This window comes from Bos javanicus, chromosome 16 (assembly GCF_032452875.1).
Source record: "Bos javanicus breed banteng chromosome 16, ARS-OSU_banteng_1.0, whole genome shotgun sequence".
NCBI lineage: Eukaryota > Metazoa > Chordata > Mammalia > Artiodactyla > Bovidae > Bos > Bos javanicus.
In genome coordinates this window covers 42,089,742-42,108,368 of record NC_083883.1, presented here as the reverse complement: position 1 = coordinate 42,108,368, position 18,627 = coordinate 42,089,742, and the positions used below count along the sequence as shown (strand labels likewise).

General features: G+C 40.5%; 1 protein-coding gene across 11 annotated transcripts in view; it reads left to right on the top strand.

Moving 5' to 3' along the window:
- Positions 1-18,627, top strand: part of VPS13D (vacuolar protein sorting 13 homolog D) — a 272,136-nt gene that overhangs the window by 102,938 nt on the left and 150,571 nt on the right. For all 11 annotated transcript variants that reach the window (XM_061382671.1, XM_061382670.1, XM_061382669.1 and 8 more), the window contains 9 exons: positions 211-363; positions 2,453-2,588; positions 3,621-3,668; positions 6,119-6,269; positions 6,357-6,567; positions 10,007-10,254; positions 11,955-12,146; positions 12,455-12,581; positions 14,285-14,427. In XM_061382671.1, the coding sequence (XP_061238655.1) occupies positions 211-363; positions 2,453-2,588; positions 3,621-3,668; positions 6,119-6,269; positions 6,357-6,567; positions 10,007-10,254; positions 11,955-12,146; positions 12,455-12,581; positions 14,285-14,427 (1,409 nt within the window). The remainder of the gene's footprint in view (positions 1-210; positions 364-2,452; positions 2,589-3,620; positions 3,669-6,118; positions 6,270-6,356; positions 6,568-10,006; positions 10,255-11,954; positions 12,147-12,454; positions 12,582-14,284; positions 14,428-18,627) is intronic.

Genomic DNA, 18,627 nt, shown 5'->3' with positions numbered 1-18,627 from the left:
TCTAGCTATTTGTAAAGTTTCAAATGTTGTGATTGATCATGAAGTTAACTTGAGTTACTGACCTGTAAGGTCCTCTTTTGCAGCCAGGTTATATGGCCTTATTGCTGCGAATTGCCTCCTGAGAGGGTTCCTGTTTCCAGCCCTGAGTTCTGGGTGAGAGAGGGGTGGAGAGAAAGAGGGACCAGCTGATACTGTCTGCTTTGGTTCCAGGGCTGCACTGTCTCACAGCGGGAGTCCAGGGGTGGTTCCGGAAGGGAACGGAACGCTTCTTGATGATGCTCACAACGTTAGCGAGTGGCGAGAAGTCCTGACGGGTGAAGAGATTCCCTTTGAATTTGAAGCAAGAGGAAAGCTAAGACACAGGTAAAATGTGGTTTTCTTTTTGCCTTAAAAAAAGGGGGGGAATATATATATATATAAATAATCGTCTCTAGTGTTTTGCCTCTTCACTTTCCTTTGTTAATGACTTTACTGTTTTATTTTTAAAAGGCATTTAGAAAACCAGTGTTTCCTTTTTAAAAAAATACAAAGACTATTTGGGAATACGTTTCTTTCCATCAGTTATCCCTATATTTGACAGGTGAGGTGGTAACTGGTATGTTCCATGTAACTACTTTGGTTGAAGCATAGACAGATCATAGCTCTCCAGTTCATTGCATCCTAGCTGGTTTTCATGATGGAGTGGTGACATGGTCTTATGAAAAACATTATCAAAGCACAGTGAGTTTTAAGCTACACATGTGCCCTTTCAGCAAGCAGATGGTTTCAGGAAGCAAAGCTGATAAGATGCTTTCATTCTTTTTTTTCTTAATATTTATTTATTTGGCTGTGTCAAACCTTAGCTGTGGCACGAGGGATCCTCACTGTGTCATGTGGGATCTTCCGATCTTCCATTATGGTGCACGGACTCTCTAGTTGCGAGGCTCAGGCTCTTGAGTGTGTGGGCTCAGTAGTTGAGGCTTATGGGTTTAGTTGCTCCACAGCATGAGGGATCTTAGTTCCAAGACCGGGGGTCAGACGCATGTCCCCTGCATTGGAAGGATTCTTAACCAGTGGACCCCCAGGAAAGCTGCATAAGATACTCTCATTCTAAGAATAACTCACTTAAGGAGACCACTTACTGATGCACTCAAAACCACCAGTTGAAGGCCGGGAATAAATGCAAAAGAACATTGTGCCTGGTAACTGAGAGGGTGTAAAATGTGTAATAAAATCTTCTTTTACTTGCCAACATTTTTAAGTAGAAGGGCTGTCTGGTGGATACTGAATAGTTAAGATTTTAGCGTTTGAGCCTCATCATCTATAACTTAAGAGGTTGGCTTCAGCCTTCTGTGGTCATGTGTGTTCTTGGTGCGTTGATTCTTTGTATGCTCAAACACTTCTTCCTTCCATATAGCTCTGTGCCTGTGCACATTATTCCCTAGTGGCAAGAGTTCTGAACTTGGGTGCCTCCAGTGATTTTTAGGAAAAAAACAGTTTATAAAAAAAATCACTGCACTGGGCACATGTACCTGGAAACCATGTTAGAATTTCCAGGGAAGAGTGGTGAGCATTTTTCTGTTCCACAGAGTTCCTGGAGAAGCTAATTATAGAACCATTTGCTGTATTTCTTAATAAGCACTGCCTCTGTTGTAGGAGCGGTTTGGCTTTTTTGTCATTTCCGTTTCCATGTTTTGTAACTCATTTTAAGTCCCACCTTTCTGCTTGAATTCATTGAAAAATGCCTTCTCTGGCATTTCCCCCTTTGGCATCCTGTCCCCCACTCCCTGCCTCCCTCCCCTCTTCCCTTCCTGTCAGCCTCAAGTCCAATTCCTCATTTCAGGCTTCTGGCTTGAATTAGGCAGAATCTAAAATAGAATTAAATGTGCAATTTCCTCCCGTTCCTCCTGTTCTGCCCACTGCCTTCTACTGCAGTTTCAGCAGAGCACTTTAGCCCTAAAACCCTGCGGGCTCTGTGTCTCATTACCCTGTCTGTAAGCTTCTAGGACTGGAGCCCAGTGACTGAGTGTGGTTCTGAGAGAAGCTGGAGATTCCACAAAAGAACCAAGGAGAAAATGTCGTTTTAGGCATTTCCAAGAGTGTGGTTATGTGATTACATTGCTAGCGCAGCATTTTCACTACCCCACTGTCCCAATTTTAGCTGATGTTATCATTTCACGAAGGTTGAGGTGTAGGGGTGGGTGGAAGATAGACCCTAGCTAGTTCACCTGGTTTGTACAGAGGGAGGGCAGCTGCCACTCTTACTCAAGCTCTGTACATCTTGCAGTTTTGTTTTAAGCATAAGACACAGTTAAAAATATCCTCTTGATTTCCCTTGCATTAGGTAATCACCAAAAAGTTTGGCCAGCTGGGTTTTTATGTCATTATGCAGTAAATCCAATTTCAGGCTTTGCTTCTACTCCTCCCTTGATAGGATTGTGCTTAATGTCTTTTTCCGTGTTCTGCCTGACAGACACACCCATGACCTCCGGATCCATCAACTGCAAGTGAGAGTGAATGGCTGGGAGCAAGTGAGCCCAGTGTCTGTGGACAAAGTCGGGACCTTTTTCCGATACGCTGCACCAGATAAGAATTCCTCATCCTCTACGGTGTGTGGCTGTGGCAAGGGTGTTCAGTGGCAGGGTTGTGCCTTGGCCACACACCCTCAAAGCCAGGCAGTCAGACAGGCCTGTAGTAGCCTTGCTCTAGTGAAATTTTCTTTCTTTTTTTAACTTTTTATTTTATATTGGAGTATAGCCTGATTGACAATATTGTAATAGTTTTAGGTGACAGCAGAATGACTCAGCCATACATGTCCATTCTCCCTCAAACTCCCCTCCTATCGAGGCTGTCATATAACACTGAGCAGAGTTCCCTGTGCTGTACAGTGGGTCCTTGTTGGCTATCCATTGTAAATGAAATTTTCTCGTTCTTCATTTTTCCTAGTGCTGGGAAGAATATTTTGGGTCAGTCATAGGCTTTGATAATCACCATATAGATAAGCCAGCCAGTGGTCAGTTTTAGTAGAAAAACAGGACCTAAAATTAGCATCAACACATATTACCCTACCTGTGCAACTCCATTTTATCTGGCCAGAATGTGCAGGTGGGGGCTGCCATCCCAGCTGATACAACTGCCATGGGTGCTCTTGCCAGACAGTCACACTTCGAGGGGTAATGATGTTCCTTGCTGAGTAGCCAGTGGTGACTAGGAAAGCACAGATTGACGGAGATGTGGGAGCTTTCCTCATGCTCTCTTGCTTCATGAAATATGTTCTTGGAAGACACTGATGTTTTCATGGTCTGTCTCGTGCCCCAAGTTTCTTAGAAAAAGAAGCTTTCTTTCAAGATGACTTTTTTTCTGCCCAAGTTCACATTCAGGAACAAAAGGACTAATTTCCCCCAGAGACACCTTTCTATTGTCTTGATGTATCCTGGAGAATTTTGTATATATTGAATGATTGTAAAATGAATATTGCTTTTCCCATATCTTCCAAGATGCTTTTTCTTCATAGTAGACCGTACTTTACCTAAGAGTATGTATAAACATCGCCCTTGCAAACAACTGAAGTTTTTGTTGAATTTAACGATGCCTGTGCCTTAGCTCTGTACTGATTCTTTGACTTTGGGGATCTTTCTTAGATCGGCAGCCCGAGCAGCAGGACAAATATTATCCATCCCCAAGTTTATGTGAGTATGATTTTTCTGGTCACTGTGTTTACTGAGTGCACACATAGCTCCTGATGACCACTGGACTCTGTGGTTGGAATTTATCTTTTTCATTCTCTGTTAATGATTTCCTTCCTTTTAAAAGAACTTGCAAGGAAATGTTTTCACCTAACTTGGTATATGAGACTGAATATTATAGGGAAGGAGAAAAAAAAAGGGCAAATGTTTTGGTCCAAGGTCTCTTTTTCTAAATTAAATATAAATTAACCTTTGTACAGCTATATGTATTTTACAGGTTTTCCCCCAAAGGTCAACATGAAAGTAATTCAGAATGAAAAATAGTAAGATTCCCTCCCCTATTTGATTTTTGAAACATCACCGCAGGATGACATTAAAAGGCTGTCTTGTGGTTTTTGCTTATAATTTCTTCTCCTTGAGGATAGTAAGTTTCAAAATGTGAAATTTCAGATAAGCATAGAGACAACAAGATCGAGATTTAAGACAGGTGTTACTGGGCCCTCGTTCTCCCGGGGCTTTGCTGGGCTGGGTCAGCGGAGGCTTTCATGATGATTGTGTCCTTCTGATAACACTCTAGGAGGCTGTACTCCACCTTAAAAATTTTTTCGTTTTTAATTTAAAAAATTTATTTATTTTTAGTTGGAGAATAATTGCTTTACAATATTGTGTTGGTTTCTGCCATGTCTCAACATGAATCAGCCATAGGTATATGTATGTCCCCTCCCTCTTGAACCTCCTTCCCAACCCTCATCCCATCCCACCCCTCTAGGTCATCACAGACACCGGGTTGAACTCCCTGTGTTACATAGCTCCTTCCCGTTAGCTGTGTATTTTATACATGGCAATGTACATGTTTCAGTGCTACTCTCTCAATTTGTCCCACCCTCTCCTGCCCTCGCTGTGTCTTTAAGTCTGTTCTCTATGTCTGAGTCTCTATTCCTGCCCTGCAAATAGGTTCATCATATTAGGTTCTAGATTCCATAATATGTGTTGTTTGTTTTTCTCTTTCTGACCTACCTTACTCTGTATAACAGACTCTAGGTTCATCCACCTCACTAAAACTGACTCAAATGCAATCCTTTTAATGGCTGAGTAGTATTGCATTGGAGAAGGCAATGGCACCCCATTCCAGTACTCTTGCCTGGAAAATCCCATGGACGGAGGAGCCTGGTAGGCTGCAGACCATGGGGTCGCGAAGAGTCGGACATGACTGAGTGACTTCACTTTTACTTTTCCCTTTCATGCATTGGAGAAGGAAATGGCAACCCACTCCATTGTTCTTGCCTGGAGAATCCCAGGGACGGGGGAGCCTGGTGGGCCGCCGTCTATGGGGTCGCACAGAGTCGGACACGACTGAAGTGACATAGCAGCAGCAGCAGCAGTATTGCATTATATATATATGTACTCCAGCTTCTTTATCTATCCCTCTGTCAACTAACATCTAGGTTGCTTCCATGTCCTGGCTATTGTAAATAGTGCTGCAGTAAACATGAAGTTATGTTTATCTGTACTCTTCCTTTGCTTTGGAACTACCTGGAAGTTTTGGTTTAAAACATGGATCTTTTCCTTTGGTTGTTTATTAGGTTGGTTTTCACATACTGTTTGTTTTAATGAAAAACTAGCAGTATGGAAAGCTTAGATGTCGTGTCATTTGTTTCTCCAGTTAAAAAAAAGCAGTATCAATATATTCTGAGTACTCAGAGTAATAGTTTTAAAAACCTTCTGTTTTACCTAATGTGAAATTTTATATTTAAAAAAAAAACCAAAAAGCCGTAAATTCTTGGCACATGGTAGCAGCACAAAGTGTGTGTTAAATGTGTGCATAGACACATGAACACAAATAGGAAACAGTGGCTGCACCCATAAGACCAGAAATAAATCAGTTTCCTCTAGTATCTTGGATGGCATCATTGACTCAATGATGCATATCCCGGGTTTTAGTGAAGGACAGGGAGGCCTGGCATGCTGTAGTCCATGGGGTCGCAAAGAGTCAGACACGACTGAGTGAGTGAATAGCTAGTATCTTGAGTTTTATGAACCTTGGTGTCCTGTTAAAAAAAGAGTAATTATTGAGCAGAACTTAGACAGTTATCATCGTGAAGAAGTTTTTTTTTTAAAGTTCTTTGAAATCCAAATGTTGGCTTTTTATAGGCATGTCAACAAACAATGTATGGGTATATTGAGTAAATTTCATCACATTTAGGAAAAAACGTTATTCTTCCTATGAAAGGCATGCCAGTACAAACAGCTCTTCAGAACTGGCTGTTATAATAGTGGGTATTAAAGGATATTCACTCCTATTAAAGCAGAGTGGTTTTAGAGCTTAATGACTCATTTCACTGAAGATATATAGTCATAGTAAGACGCTTTATGTAGGCCTTCTGACCGGTGTTGTTATAATTTGCGTGATTTTTAAAAGCCACACTTTTTTATAATTTCTCTCTTTTCCATAGTTCTCTTCACTCCCACCTGTCCGGGTTGTCTTTGCGGTAACAATGGAAGGCAGTGCTCGGAAGGTGATCACGGTCCGATCAGCCCTCATTGTGAAGAACAGACTTGAGACGCCAATGGAACTGAGACTGGACAGCCCGTCAGCTCCAGACAGTGAGTTCTGACACTGCCTCCTTGTACCCTGAGCTGGACTTCAGGGTGGGAGACATGCCTGAGTGCTAACATGTGTTTCTGTGGCAGAGCCCGTGGTCCTTCCCGCCATCATGCCAGGAGACTCTTTTGCTGTGCCTTTACACCTTACTTCTTGGCGACTGCAGGCCCGGCCCAAAGGACTGGGTGTGTTTTTCTGTAAAGCTCCTATTCACTGGACCAATGTAGTGAAGACTGCCGAAGTTAGTAGCAGCAAACGAGAATGCCACTCCATGGACACGGAGAAAAGCCGGTTCTTCAGGTAAGCATGGTGCAGCAATGCCATGTAGATTTTGCCATTTTTTTTCCCTTTATGCTTTCTCTGAGGACTCTTAGTGATTCAGTTGTGCTTATTGAAAACCCTAAAGTTCTTACTCCTTAAGTGTTAAAGTTCATAAGAATTCAAGAGTTAACCCTGGGCAGGAGAGTGGCTGTTACTTACCACCTAATATTCATGGGAGAAACAACCACAAACCCAGTACTCACACATATGCGATTAGAAAGTGGTCTGTCTGCATCAGCTTAAAGAGAAGACATGTAAAGGGACTTCCTTGTGGTCCAGTGAGTTCTGACACTGCCTCCTTGTACCCTGAGCTGGTCCAGTGGTTGAGTCCACCTTGCAATGCAGGGGATGCAGGTTTGATCCCTGGTCCAGGAACTAAGAACCCACATGCCTCAGAGCGACTAAGCCTGAGTGTCTCAACTAAGACCTGATGTAGATAATAGATATATAATAAGTGTATGTATATATATATGTGTGTATGTGTGTATTTATTTATTTACTTTAAAAAGAGAAGATATCTGGAGAGGGAAGAAAAAACAATGACAAGTTCTCATCCCTACATTGGGGAGCAAAATCCTAGAGGTGGGAATTTTTCAAATGACACATTTCAAAGGAATGTGGGTAAAGGTGCACCTAATACTGACTTTTCTTGGGGAGTTTGACAAAATTATCATGTAGACTCCTCATTTCCTCTTCTGAAGAGTACAAGTAATATGATACTAGATTCAATGTTAGAAAAAATACTGGATTGCTATTGTGAGATCTTTCCAAACTTAGACTTTAAACTTGTTTAAATGAGAGATGGTCAGCTTTAGTTTCCTTTATAGCAAAGACAGGCATTTACTTAGTGAAGATAAAGGAGAACAAGAAGAATATAGAGAATGCCAGTATACCCTTTATCCAGATTTGCCAGTTGTTAACAGACTACTTCTCTTTTGGTGATTTATAAAACAAAAAACAATAAAGATATAAATGGTTTTGAACAGCACTGTTAGGCAGCTTGTCACAATTGGCATTTATGAAACACTTTAACCATCAATTCCAATTGCATTTTTATTTCAAGTGTCTGCGGACATTCATCAGAGGTGACCATCTCCTGTGCCATAAAACAAAGATTAACAAATATTAAAGAATTGAAACCCCTCACAATGTATTTCATTATTATGATAGTTATTAAGTTAGATGCCAGTGACAATAAGGTGCTTACAAAACCCCAAATATTTGCAAATTAAGCAGTACATTTCTAAATAACCTGTGGGTTCAAAAGACATCACAAAGAAAATAATATTTTTAAATAAATACTAATGAAAACCAGACATATTAAAATATGGGGGATGCAGCAAAGGCAGTCCTAAAGGGAAATGTGTAGCTTTTAATGCTCACATTAGGAAGTCAGGAAGACGTAAAATCACTGCTCTAAACTTCTTCCTTAATGCAGAAGAGCAAACTAAACACAGAGAAATAGGAAAAGAAAAGTATGAAAATCAACAAAGTAGAAAATAAACAATAGGAAAAATCAACAGTGTCAAAATTGGCTTTTTGAAGATTCACAAGCTTGATAAACCTCTAATAAGACCAATCATGTTGTGAGGCAAGAAAACACAAATTGCCCGTATAAGGAGTAGAGAAAAAGGAGAACTGCTGTAGACCCTACAGATATTAAAAGATTTGTTATAAACAATTTTATGTAAGTAAATTCCACACTGGAAGGATAAATTTCTTGAAAGATACAGATCGCCAAAACTAACACAAAGAAGAAATAGGAAACTCAAATAACCCAATATCTATTGAAGAAATTTAATTTGTAATACAGAGGCTTCACACAAAGAACATTTAGGACCATAAAACTTCACTAGTGAATTCTACAGACATTTAGGGAAGAAATCATATAAGCTCTTTGCAGACTCTTTCAGAAAGAAGGGGAGGAGGGAATAGTTTTGACTCATTTTAAGAGGCCAATATTCCTGATACCAAAAGTGATATAGTTATTATTAAAGAAAGAAAAAAAGAAAACTAGTATTCCACCATGAAGAGATGCAAAAATTCTTAACAGGATACTCCCCAATAGAATCCAGGGAGTGAAGTTTATCCCAGTAATATAATAAGTTTAACATTCAAAATTGATAAATTTTTTTTTTTTTAAAGCATGTGTGTGTTAACTGCTTAGTCATGTCCGACTCTTTGTGACCCTATGGACTATATAGCTCGCCAGGCTCCTCTGTCCATCGGATTCTCTAGGCAAGAATACTGGAGTGGGTTGCCGTTCCTTTCTTTATGGGATCTTCCCCATTCAGGGATTGAACCCAGGTCTTTAACCCAGGTCTTTTGCATTACAGGCAGATTCTTTACCATCTGAGCCATCAGGGAAGCCCTTTAAAAAGCATGAGACTTAATAATTTTATCAAGACTTCAGAATTCCAGATCAACCTATAGAAATCAATTATATGCTTATACTTTAGCCGTGAACAAATGGAAAATGTGATTTTAAGAACACCGTTTACAGTAGCACCAAAAATTTTTATTATTTAGGAATCAGTCTAGGGAATGATATACCAGTCTTTTACCCTAAGAATTACAAAGCTTTGCTGAGGGATAGTAAAGAATCTGCCTGCCCGTGCAGGAGATGTGGGTTTGATCCCTGGATCAGCAAGATCCCTTGGAGAAGGAAATGGCAACCCACTCCAGTATTCTTGCCTGAAAAAAAATCCCATGGCTAGAGGAGCCTGGTAGGCCTCAGTCCATGGGGTCGCAAAAGAGTCAGACACGATTTAGTGACTAAACAGCAACAAAATTAATGAAAACCTATTAACTAAATGGAAAACAATCAGGTTCATGAATTGGATTGTTAGGATTTCCATTCTCACTAAATTGATCGGCAGATACAACCCAGTTGGTTATCACTAGAATGAGTTTTTAAAAAAATGGCATATGAACCAAATACGGACACATACAACAACATGGCTGAATCTTGTTAAAACTTAATGCAAAAAAAAAAGAAATCCAGACACAAAGACTAAATACATCCTGTATCATTCTATTTATGCTGTTCAAGAACAGACACAGCTAATTTATAATGATGACTATCAGAAATTGGTTGCTTGAATGATGGTGGAGGTTATTGATTGGAAAGGGATATGAGGGGACTTTCTGGGATGAGAGAAATGTTCTGTAATTGGTTTCGGGTGATGCTTATAGGGGTGTGTATAATTGTCAGAATTCATCAAACTGAACATGTAAAATCCATGTGTTTTACTGTGATTTGATTATGCCTTAGTAAATGTGTTTGGATTGAAACTTGCAAATATCTTACCAAATTATTGAACCCTTTGAATGTTATCCTGTCTCAGACTCATCTAAGGAGAAAAAATTCAAGTTCTTCATTCAAGCTGATGATTTTTACACCATTTTGTCATCACAGGTTTTGTGTGGCCATAAAGAAGGAGAATTACCCAGATTACATGCCCTCCAACATATTTTCTGACAGTGCAAAACAGATTTTCAGACAGCCTGGGCATACCATATACCTCCTGCCGACAGTGGTCATCTGCAACTTGCTCCCTTGTGAACTTGATTTTTATGTTAAAGGAATGCCCATTAATGGGACACTGAAACCTGGCAAGGAGGTGGCTCTCCACACAGCTGATACCTCCCAGAACATTGAACTGGGTAAGGGTTTAGTCAAATAATTATTTGTAATTATTCTGTGAAAGTGTCAGTGGATATCTTATGACTATTTGGCATACATTTTGGGGAAATCGTAGCACATATAATACTGCAGTGAGTTGGCTCAGGGACTTCCCTGGTGGTCCAGTAGTTAACACTTCACGTTCCAATGCAGCGGGTGTGAGTTTGATCCCTGGTCGAAGAGTTAAGATCCCACGTGCTTCCAGACCAAAAATCCAAAACATAAAACAGGAAAATATTGTAACAAATTCAATAAAGACTTTAAACAATGATCCACATCAAAAGGAAAAAAATGCGCCAGCTCAGAGGATTTATGCAGTTAAAAAAGCAAAACTTCTAACATAGAAAATCATTGAAACAAAAAAACTGAACAAAACTAAAAGATCTCAGGGCAAGCACTCAACATCGCCTTTTTTCTTGTGTTGCTCACTTAATATGTGACTAAAGGAAGTCTTTTTGTCTTTTCAAACCTTGCTTTTTACCAGCTGTAGAATGAATAAAATCTTCTCTCTCTCCTCTTTCAGGAAAGGGGAAAACATTTTCCAAGCACTCTCGGTACCCCAGACAGTATGTCAAATACTTTGACACACATGTTCTCGTGTAATCCTTACAGCAGTAGTTATGAGTCCCATTTTACTGATGAAGACATTGAGGTTTGGAATAGTTAATACATCGTCATTTTCAGTTGTAGGGATGAATGAAGTGAAGAGAGTCACTATGTTAATCTGTAGCTCTTGTAGCAAGAGGGTCCTTCCAGATTTGGGACAGAAAGAATGTTTCTTTAAGGCTGCTGTAGACATGTTGAAATAATAAGGATGTAGATATTTACCTTTTTTACAGTTTTGTAAGTGATTTCATTCTGTCATCTCATTTGATCTTCACAACAATGGATGTCTCAGGCAGAGAGACAGCTGTGGCCCCCATTTTACTGATGAGGAACCTGAAACTCATTGAACTTCAGCAGCGTGTCCCACAGGGAAAAGCTTACATTTTTGAATACGTAAATCCTTGAGCTTAATCTCGAAAAGAAAAAATACTGCAACCCTACTTGTCTGTTTAAAAAAAAAATAGGTCTTTGCTCTGATATTTAAATGTTTCTTCAACAAATGTTTACTGAGCCCCTGTATAGAATGGAAACGCCCTCCCACCCTCCATCACTGTGTGCTCTTTGAGCACTCCTTGTCTTCACTCTCATTGTTTACAGGGAGCATCACTTTTAATAAGAAGCTCTTGAAGTAGATACTGTTGTTATCCCTTTTGGCAGATGGACACAGTGAAGTTAAATAGCTTGTCCCATGTCATACAGCTGTGAGGACAGACTGGGAATTTGAAGCCAGGCAGCGAGGCTGCAGTAAACCTTAACTCTTACCCTATACTTGGCGTTTATTGGGTTTCAGACACCCAGCTGAGGGCCTGTATAGTCAACTCTTGAATAACCAGAGCTGTGACTGATGACTTTCATTCTTCTAATTATTACACGGTTCAGACTCTCTAGTGTGACTTCTAGACCATATTTATTCTCACCCCAGCTAAAGGGAGATGTCCATTCTAATAAGGTTTCTGCCAGTTGAATACTGTAGTTACTGACTTTTCCAAGAGGAATCAAATTTAGTTTGGCTGTGGGCTATTTTGACAAACTATAAAGTGAAACTCAGAAAGACAGTAGTTTTATCTTTCTTTAGGGGTGTCCCTGGAGAATTTTCCACTCTGCAAAGAATTGCTCATTCCACCCGGAACCCAAAACTATATGGTAAGAATGAGGCTCTATGACACCAATCGGCGGCAGCTGAACCTCACCATCCGGATTGTGTGTCGAGCAGAAGGATCTTTGAAGATCTTCATTTCGGCTCCGTATTGGTTGATTAACAAAACTGGTATGTACAGAGGCTGCTCTAGTCGGCCTTTGGAGTCGGTCATGGGAATTCAGATTTATTTGCTCCATGCACTAAATGGAGCCAATGCAAACAGATTACCTCAACAGTGTAAGCTGCTGAACCTTTCCCACTCCATAGAAGTGCTTTAATCATGGTCAAGACTGGCCTTTTGGACAATGACTGAGTCCACTGAATAAATTCAGTCATCACTTTCTTCCCCCTTGATGATATTTTTTCCTTTTATTATTTGCATCTGTCTTGGATACACTGGGTGGGATTGATACAAACATTTCCCCTCCTTCCTAAAGGGCTACCACTGATCTTCAGACAGGACAATGCAAAGACAGATGCTGCAGGCCAGTTTGAAGAACACGAGCTGGCCCGGAGCCTGAGCCCTCTCTTATTCTGCTATGCTGACAAAGAGCAGCCAAACCTGTGAGTACAGTTATTTATGGGAAGGGGAAATAAGCTCCCAGAGAAGGGAAAAATTAGCAAAGGCTATACTATATCCGTGTAAGTAGAAATAGACTGTAGATAACCATCCTGACTTGGCAGGGGGACAGCACCATGACTTAATGGGATTTTTTTTGGATCTAATTTCTGTGTTATTCGATATGGAAAATAAACCATTTGGTTTTGGTGTATAATGAAAGCCAGTTTTATTTTTCATGTATTGAAGTGGTTCTATTCATAACTGCTGATGGTGAGAGACCCACACGGTCTCTTTTCTGCGCAGTTTCTCTCCCCTGGAAGCACTCAGCACAAGCAGAGGAGCTGGCTTCAGAGGGAAGACAGGTTGGCCTGTTGGTAGAGAGCCTGCACCCCATTAATCCAATCCAGGCCATCTTGTATTAGATTCTGAAATCCATCTCTTTCTGTTGAAATAAAGTGTGCCATTTCAAGATCTCAAAGCACTCATTACCTGTTTAAACACAGGAAAAAGCAACAATTGTTAGGATTAGCGGACATGTCTGTCTTAATGTATGGTAGGGCATTAAGGAAATGACAACCCACTCCAGTATTCTTGCCTGGGAAACTCCATGGAGGAGCCTGGTGGGCTAAAGTCCAGTGGGTCACAAAGAGTCAGACATGGCATTAATTCACTTTATTTATTTTTTCTTGGATTTGACATTCTGCTTTTACAGTGGTCTTCTGATATTTAGCCTTAATCCAAAAATATGTAGGTGAATCTGACACTGCTAAAATGCCATACCCCATTATCCATAGAAGGATGCTGCAAACTTAGAGGAGGGCCACTCCAGTGGATATAGATGCATCTATCTACCTAGAGGTTGGGCTGGAGTCAGGAAAGGACTGACCAGGGTTCTGGCCAGTAGGAGACATAAAACAGCCGCTTGACATAGTCAGCAGGCCCAGGCTCACGGTTTCCCTGAATGGATTTTGACAGTTTTAGATCCAGGACTTGAAATTCAAAACATAGTTTTGTCCGTCAAATTCACAGTTTCCAAAGCCTTTCCACATAGATGATCTCATTTGATTCTCCCAACATTTCAGTGGATTAGGCAGCACAGCAAAGGAATGAGGAAACTGAGGAAGATGAGGAAACTGAGGCCCAGGGAGAGTTATCTGCCCAAAGTTACGTAGCTTGTTAGTGGCCGAGCTGGAACACACATCTGGGAATTATGTTTCCAGGATCCATGACAGGATGCTGGCCAACTGCATGGTGCTTTGCTATTATAATAGCACCAGGCCCTTGAATGAATGTACCATTAGCTGCATCTTCTGTACGTACTTTTCTCATATGTTCAGGGTATTTCATGAACCCTTGAAACAACGGAGTCAGGAAAGTATCAGTTTGCTTTGAATCTGTTTTTTCAGATATTGTAGCATTTTCCTCATGCCTTATGCTCCCAGAATCGATGTTTTCCCCTAAAATGTCTAGTTGTGGAGGTCAATACATGTCACACGTTGTTGAACTGTGACTACCTCTCAGATTGAGTTTTAACCACTGATTAATTGCCTCTCTGTGTTTGGGAATAATATGAGAATGAGGAATAGTCAGTGTTAGAGTTCTAATTTTGGCCGACAGCCACAGCAAGGCTTCCTGATTAGAACAGGTAGAAAAGATTTGCTTACGGATGAATGTCTATATACGTCTTTGCTTTTCTGCCCCACAGCTGCACGATGAGAATCGGAAGGGGGATTCACCCTGAAGGCATGCCAGGCTGGTGTCAGGGCTTCTCCCTGGATGGTGGTAGTGGCGTCCGAGCTCTCAGAGTCATCCAGCAAGGAAACCGCCCAGGGCTGATCTATAACATTGGTGGGTTATGTTTTGGGGAGGGGGAGAATTTAAACCATGGGCCAACGACTTCAGGCTTGGAGGGATAAGCTGGCCCTACATTTTGGTCTGTCTGCAAGTGCTGGTTTTCTCATTTGCCATTGGGTCAGGTATCCATTCTCTGAATGCTAGATTGATATCATCACAGACCTATTCTCCTAGGGATCCAAGGAGCTACCTAAACACTGCCCCTTTGAGGTCTGAGGCTGTTCAGTTTCAGACTCACCTGTGTCAGGAAAGTATCAGTTTGGCTTGAATCCTTATTTTTCATGGAAATAATAGGAACACTTAGAATGCTTTTCATCCTCCATTTCCCACGCGTTCATTGAAACCTGCAAACCCTAAGAGGGTAAGAAGCATTGTTCTCCTTGAAATTGAAGCTGAGGGGTTAAGTGACTTGTCCAGATATAAAGGGGAAGTCTGGGTTGGAATTAGGATTATGACTGAGGTGTCCACATTTGAGGCAAAAAATATAAAATGCACTTGGTGGTTATGATAATTAGAAATCCCTAAGCTAGCTTAGAGGGCTTCCCAGGTGACTCAGTGGTAAAGAATCTCTGCAATGCAGGAGACACAGGTTTGATCCCTGGGTTGGGAAGATCCCCTGGAGAAGGAAATGGTAACCCACTCCAGTATTCTTCCCTGGGAAATCTCATGGACAGAGGAGCTTGGCAGGCAATAATCCATGCAGTCACAAAGAGTTGGTCACAACTGAGCACACACAACTAGTCTAGATTAGTGCTTTAACACTTTACACGCACAAGCTTGCTTAGATTCTAGAGGTGGGGAGCACCAAGGGAAGATGTCCCTATGCCTATGTGCCTCAAAAGATGTCGCAAAAGATTAAGACAAACTTGATTTAATTATGTCTCAGATTTGAAGTGTTAGCAGTGCATCCTTCCTTTCCTATATAACTTCTGGGCTCTCAAAGCATTTTTTACTCTTGAATATTGGGAAACCATTGAACCCTCTGTGGTAATAGAAATGCTCTGTCTTGTACTGTCCAGTGTGGAGGCACTAGCCGTACATGGCTGCTGAGCACTGGAGAGTGCATTACTAAGAAATGTGGTGAGTGTGTGACAAAGAAACTGAATTCTTTGTTTTTTTAATTTTGGTGCATACGAGTGGTCATGTATGACTAGTGGCTACTGTTCTGGACAGTGCTGATGTAGAGAGTCATGTTACAGAAGGAAAAATTGAGATGGTATTACTTAGCTGTTTACCTTGACTCCCATGGAATCAGTGCTTTGTTTAAGTGTTGGAGAAGTGAAAGACTCTCTTCCAAGTATAGTTTGCTTTTTGTTTTTTTAAAAAATTTGCATGCATTCTTCCTTGACATGGAAGCTGTCTCCTTTAAAGTTGACAAGAAGACTTTTAATAGAATAGAGAAACTTTTATCTGATCCTCCAGCTGAGGATCACAATTCTCATGTTTGTTCGCTCCATCCCTTTAGGCAAAGTCCACTTCATGCCGAGTTTGGCTTTCTGCTAAAGTGTCTGGTCCTTGATAGAGTTTCCAAAGCAAGCCCCTGCAGGTTGGCCAGAAGCCATAGTTGGGACAAATTGAAGGAAACATGGTGGTGCCTGCGCCTTTTCAAGCAGCTGGCGCTAAGGAAGCACACAGAATTCTGGCAGAGAGGCACACTGAGCTGTCCGGTGGAAATATGCAGTGAGTGCACACAAACTTAGATGCTAAGTGCATTCATTAGAACATGCACTTATGTTTTTAGGGACAAGACTGTGTTTCACATTTCATTGTTAGACTAAAGAAAGGAAGAAGTTTGAGCTAAGATGAGATTTTATATGAGATCTTGGCATGTATTAAGAGAATTTGTGAAATCTCTTATATGACTATTTTTGAAGAATTGGATAAATAACTAGCTTCCTATCAGGAAAGTTGAAAGCCCAGACACAAGTGGAAAAGCCAGGCAGGGCCTGACCAGGTAACCTTAACATGTACCTCCCATAAGGATGATTTTGTATATTTTGATCTTATCAGCTGTTCATTTGTTAAGGGTTTGCCACGGCAATCTGAGATAAAAGGGAAACAAAAAACTTTTTTTTAATTGAGTCTTATGCTATAGAGTCTTTCTGTGATACCAAATATACCTCTTATAGGTATATTAGTTGAGATCAGGCATCCGGTCCCATCACTTCATGGCAAATAGATGGGGAAACAATGGAAACAGTGGCTGGCTTTGTTTTTTGGGGCTCCAAAATCAATGCAGATGGTGACTGCAGCCATGAAATTAAAAGATGCTTACTCCTTCGAAGGAAAGTTATGACCAACCTAGATAGCATATTAAAAAGCAGAGATATTACTTTGCCTACAAAGGTCTGTCTAGTCAAGGCTATGGTTTTTCCAGTGGTCATGTATGGATGTGAGAGTTGGACTATAAAGAAAGCTGAGCACAGAAGAATTGATTCTTTTGAACTGTGGTGTTGGAGAAGACTCTTGAGAGTCCCTTGGACAGCAAGGAGATCCAACCAGTCCATCCTAAAGGAGATCAGTCCTGGGTGTTTATTGGAAGGACTGATGCTGAAGCTGAAACTCCAATACTTTGGCAACCTGATGCAAAGAAGTGACTCATTTGAAAAGACCCTGATGCTGGGAAAGATTGAGGGCAGGAGGAGAAGGAGACGACAGAGGATGAGATGGTTGGATGGCATCACCGACTCAATGGACATGAATTTGGGTAAACTCCAGGAGTTGATGATGGACAGGGAGGTCTAGCGTGCTGCAATTCATGGGGTCACAAAGAGTCGGACACAACTGAGTGACTGAACTGAACTGAACTGTTATATGATAAGGTTGATTTCTGACAATTAATGCTTTTCTGTATGTCATAGAAGAGTGATGGGGGTATATCTCCCTATCCCAGTATTACTGAACGTTTCTTAGATACAGAGTTTTAGTGTTGAAAATATGTTAGTCACTCAGTTGTGTCTGACTCTTTGTGACCCCATGCACCATTGCCTGCCAAACTCCTCTGTCCATGGAGTTCTCCAGGCAATAATACTGTAGTGGGTAGCCATTCCTTTCTCCAGAGGATCTTCCCAACTGTTCCAGTATTACTGAGCATTTCTTAGATACAGAGTTTCAGTGAGTGATTTTTTGTGATTTGCTCAGTTTTTCAGCTATTTTTGAGATTTACATTAAAGAAACACTAGTACAAGTGAATTAGGGAGTTAACAGATCAGAATATTTATAATTGAAAGTATGTTGGGACATCTAGTTGTCATATCCTAAGGTCACTTCTCTTTTTATGGTCTCTTGATACTTGTCTTTAGTAGGGTCCTTTGTGTATGTCTCCAAGGCAGGCTCCCTGGGTTTAATCCAGCTGCGCCACCTACTGGCTGTGTCACTTAAGGACAAGTCACTTATCTTTTCCTGCCTTAGTTTCCTCATCTGCAAAAATGAAGGAATGAAAATATCTAACTCACAAGGTTGTTATAAGAATTAAATGTTGAGCCTTTGGTAGAGGGTATAATGTGTACTAAGAGTTCAATAAATATTATTATTTTTATTATTTTTTTACCATAAATATTATCATTGTATAACCAGAGTTCAACCCAAGGCCTTGAATATAGTTACTTTATTCATTGTCTGAATGAGTGAATGAACTCGTCCATTGAATTTTGGATTTTTAAAAGTTATTATCAGAGTTTTTGAGATAATATGGTGTTATTTCATTTTTCTTTCTTTGGAACTTGGTGTTTTGAGATTTCCTTTTGATTGACCATGACTTTCTTTCTTTGGTATGTTTTTTGTTTGTCTTTTTTCCCCACAGTAACTATTAGGTGCTGAAAACATTTATTTTATGAAGGAATAAATTCAGTAGTATTTAGCATTATATTTGAGCTGGATTCTTGGGCTGACAGAAAATACTAAGAGTCAGTTGAGTTTAGGGCAGTTGCAGAATGCAGTTAAGTAATACGCAGATTCTCCTCTATGTTGTAAAAGGGGCATGTTCTTTAGGAAGAAATTTTGTGTCCCGTATGTAAGGAGAAATATGTCACATAAACCATGTTAGTAGTCAGCTTCATAAATGTAAACCAGGCTAAACACCTGTTTGTTTTAGTTGCTGTTACAATTGTATGCACTTTATGAAGAAGCTGGGAATTATGGGGATATTGATGTTGCCAAGACTTTTTAAGGTCTAAATGGGAATAAAGAATAATA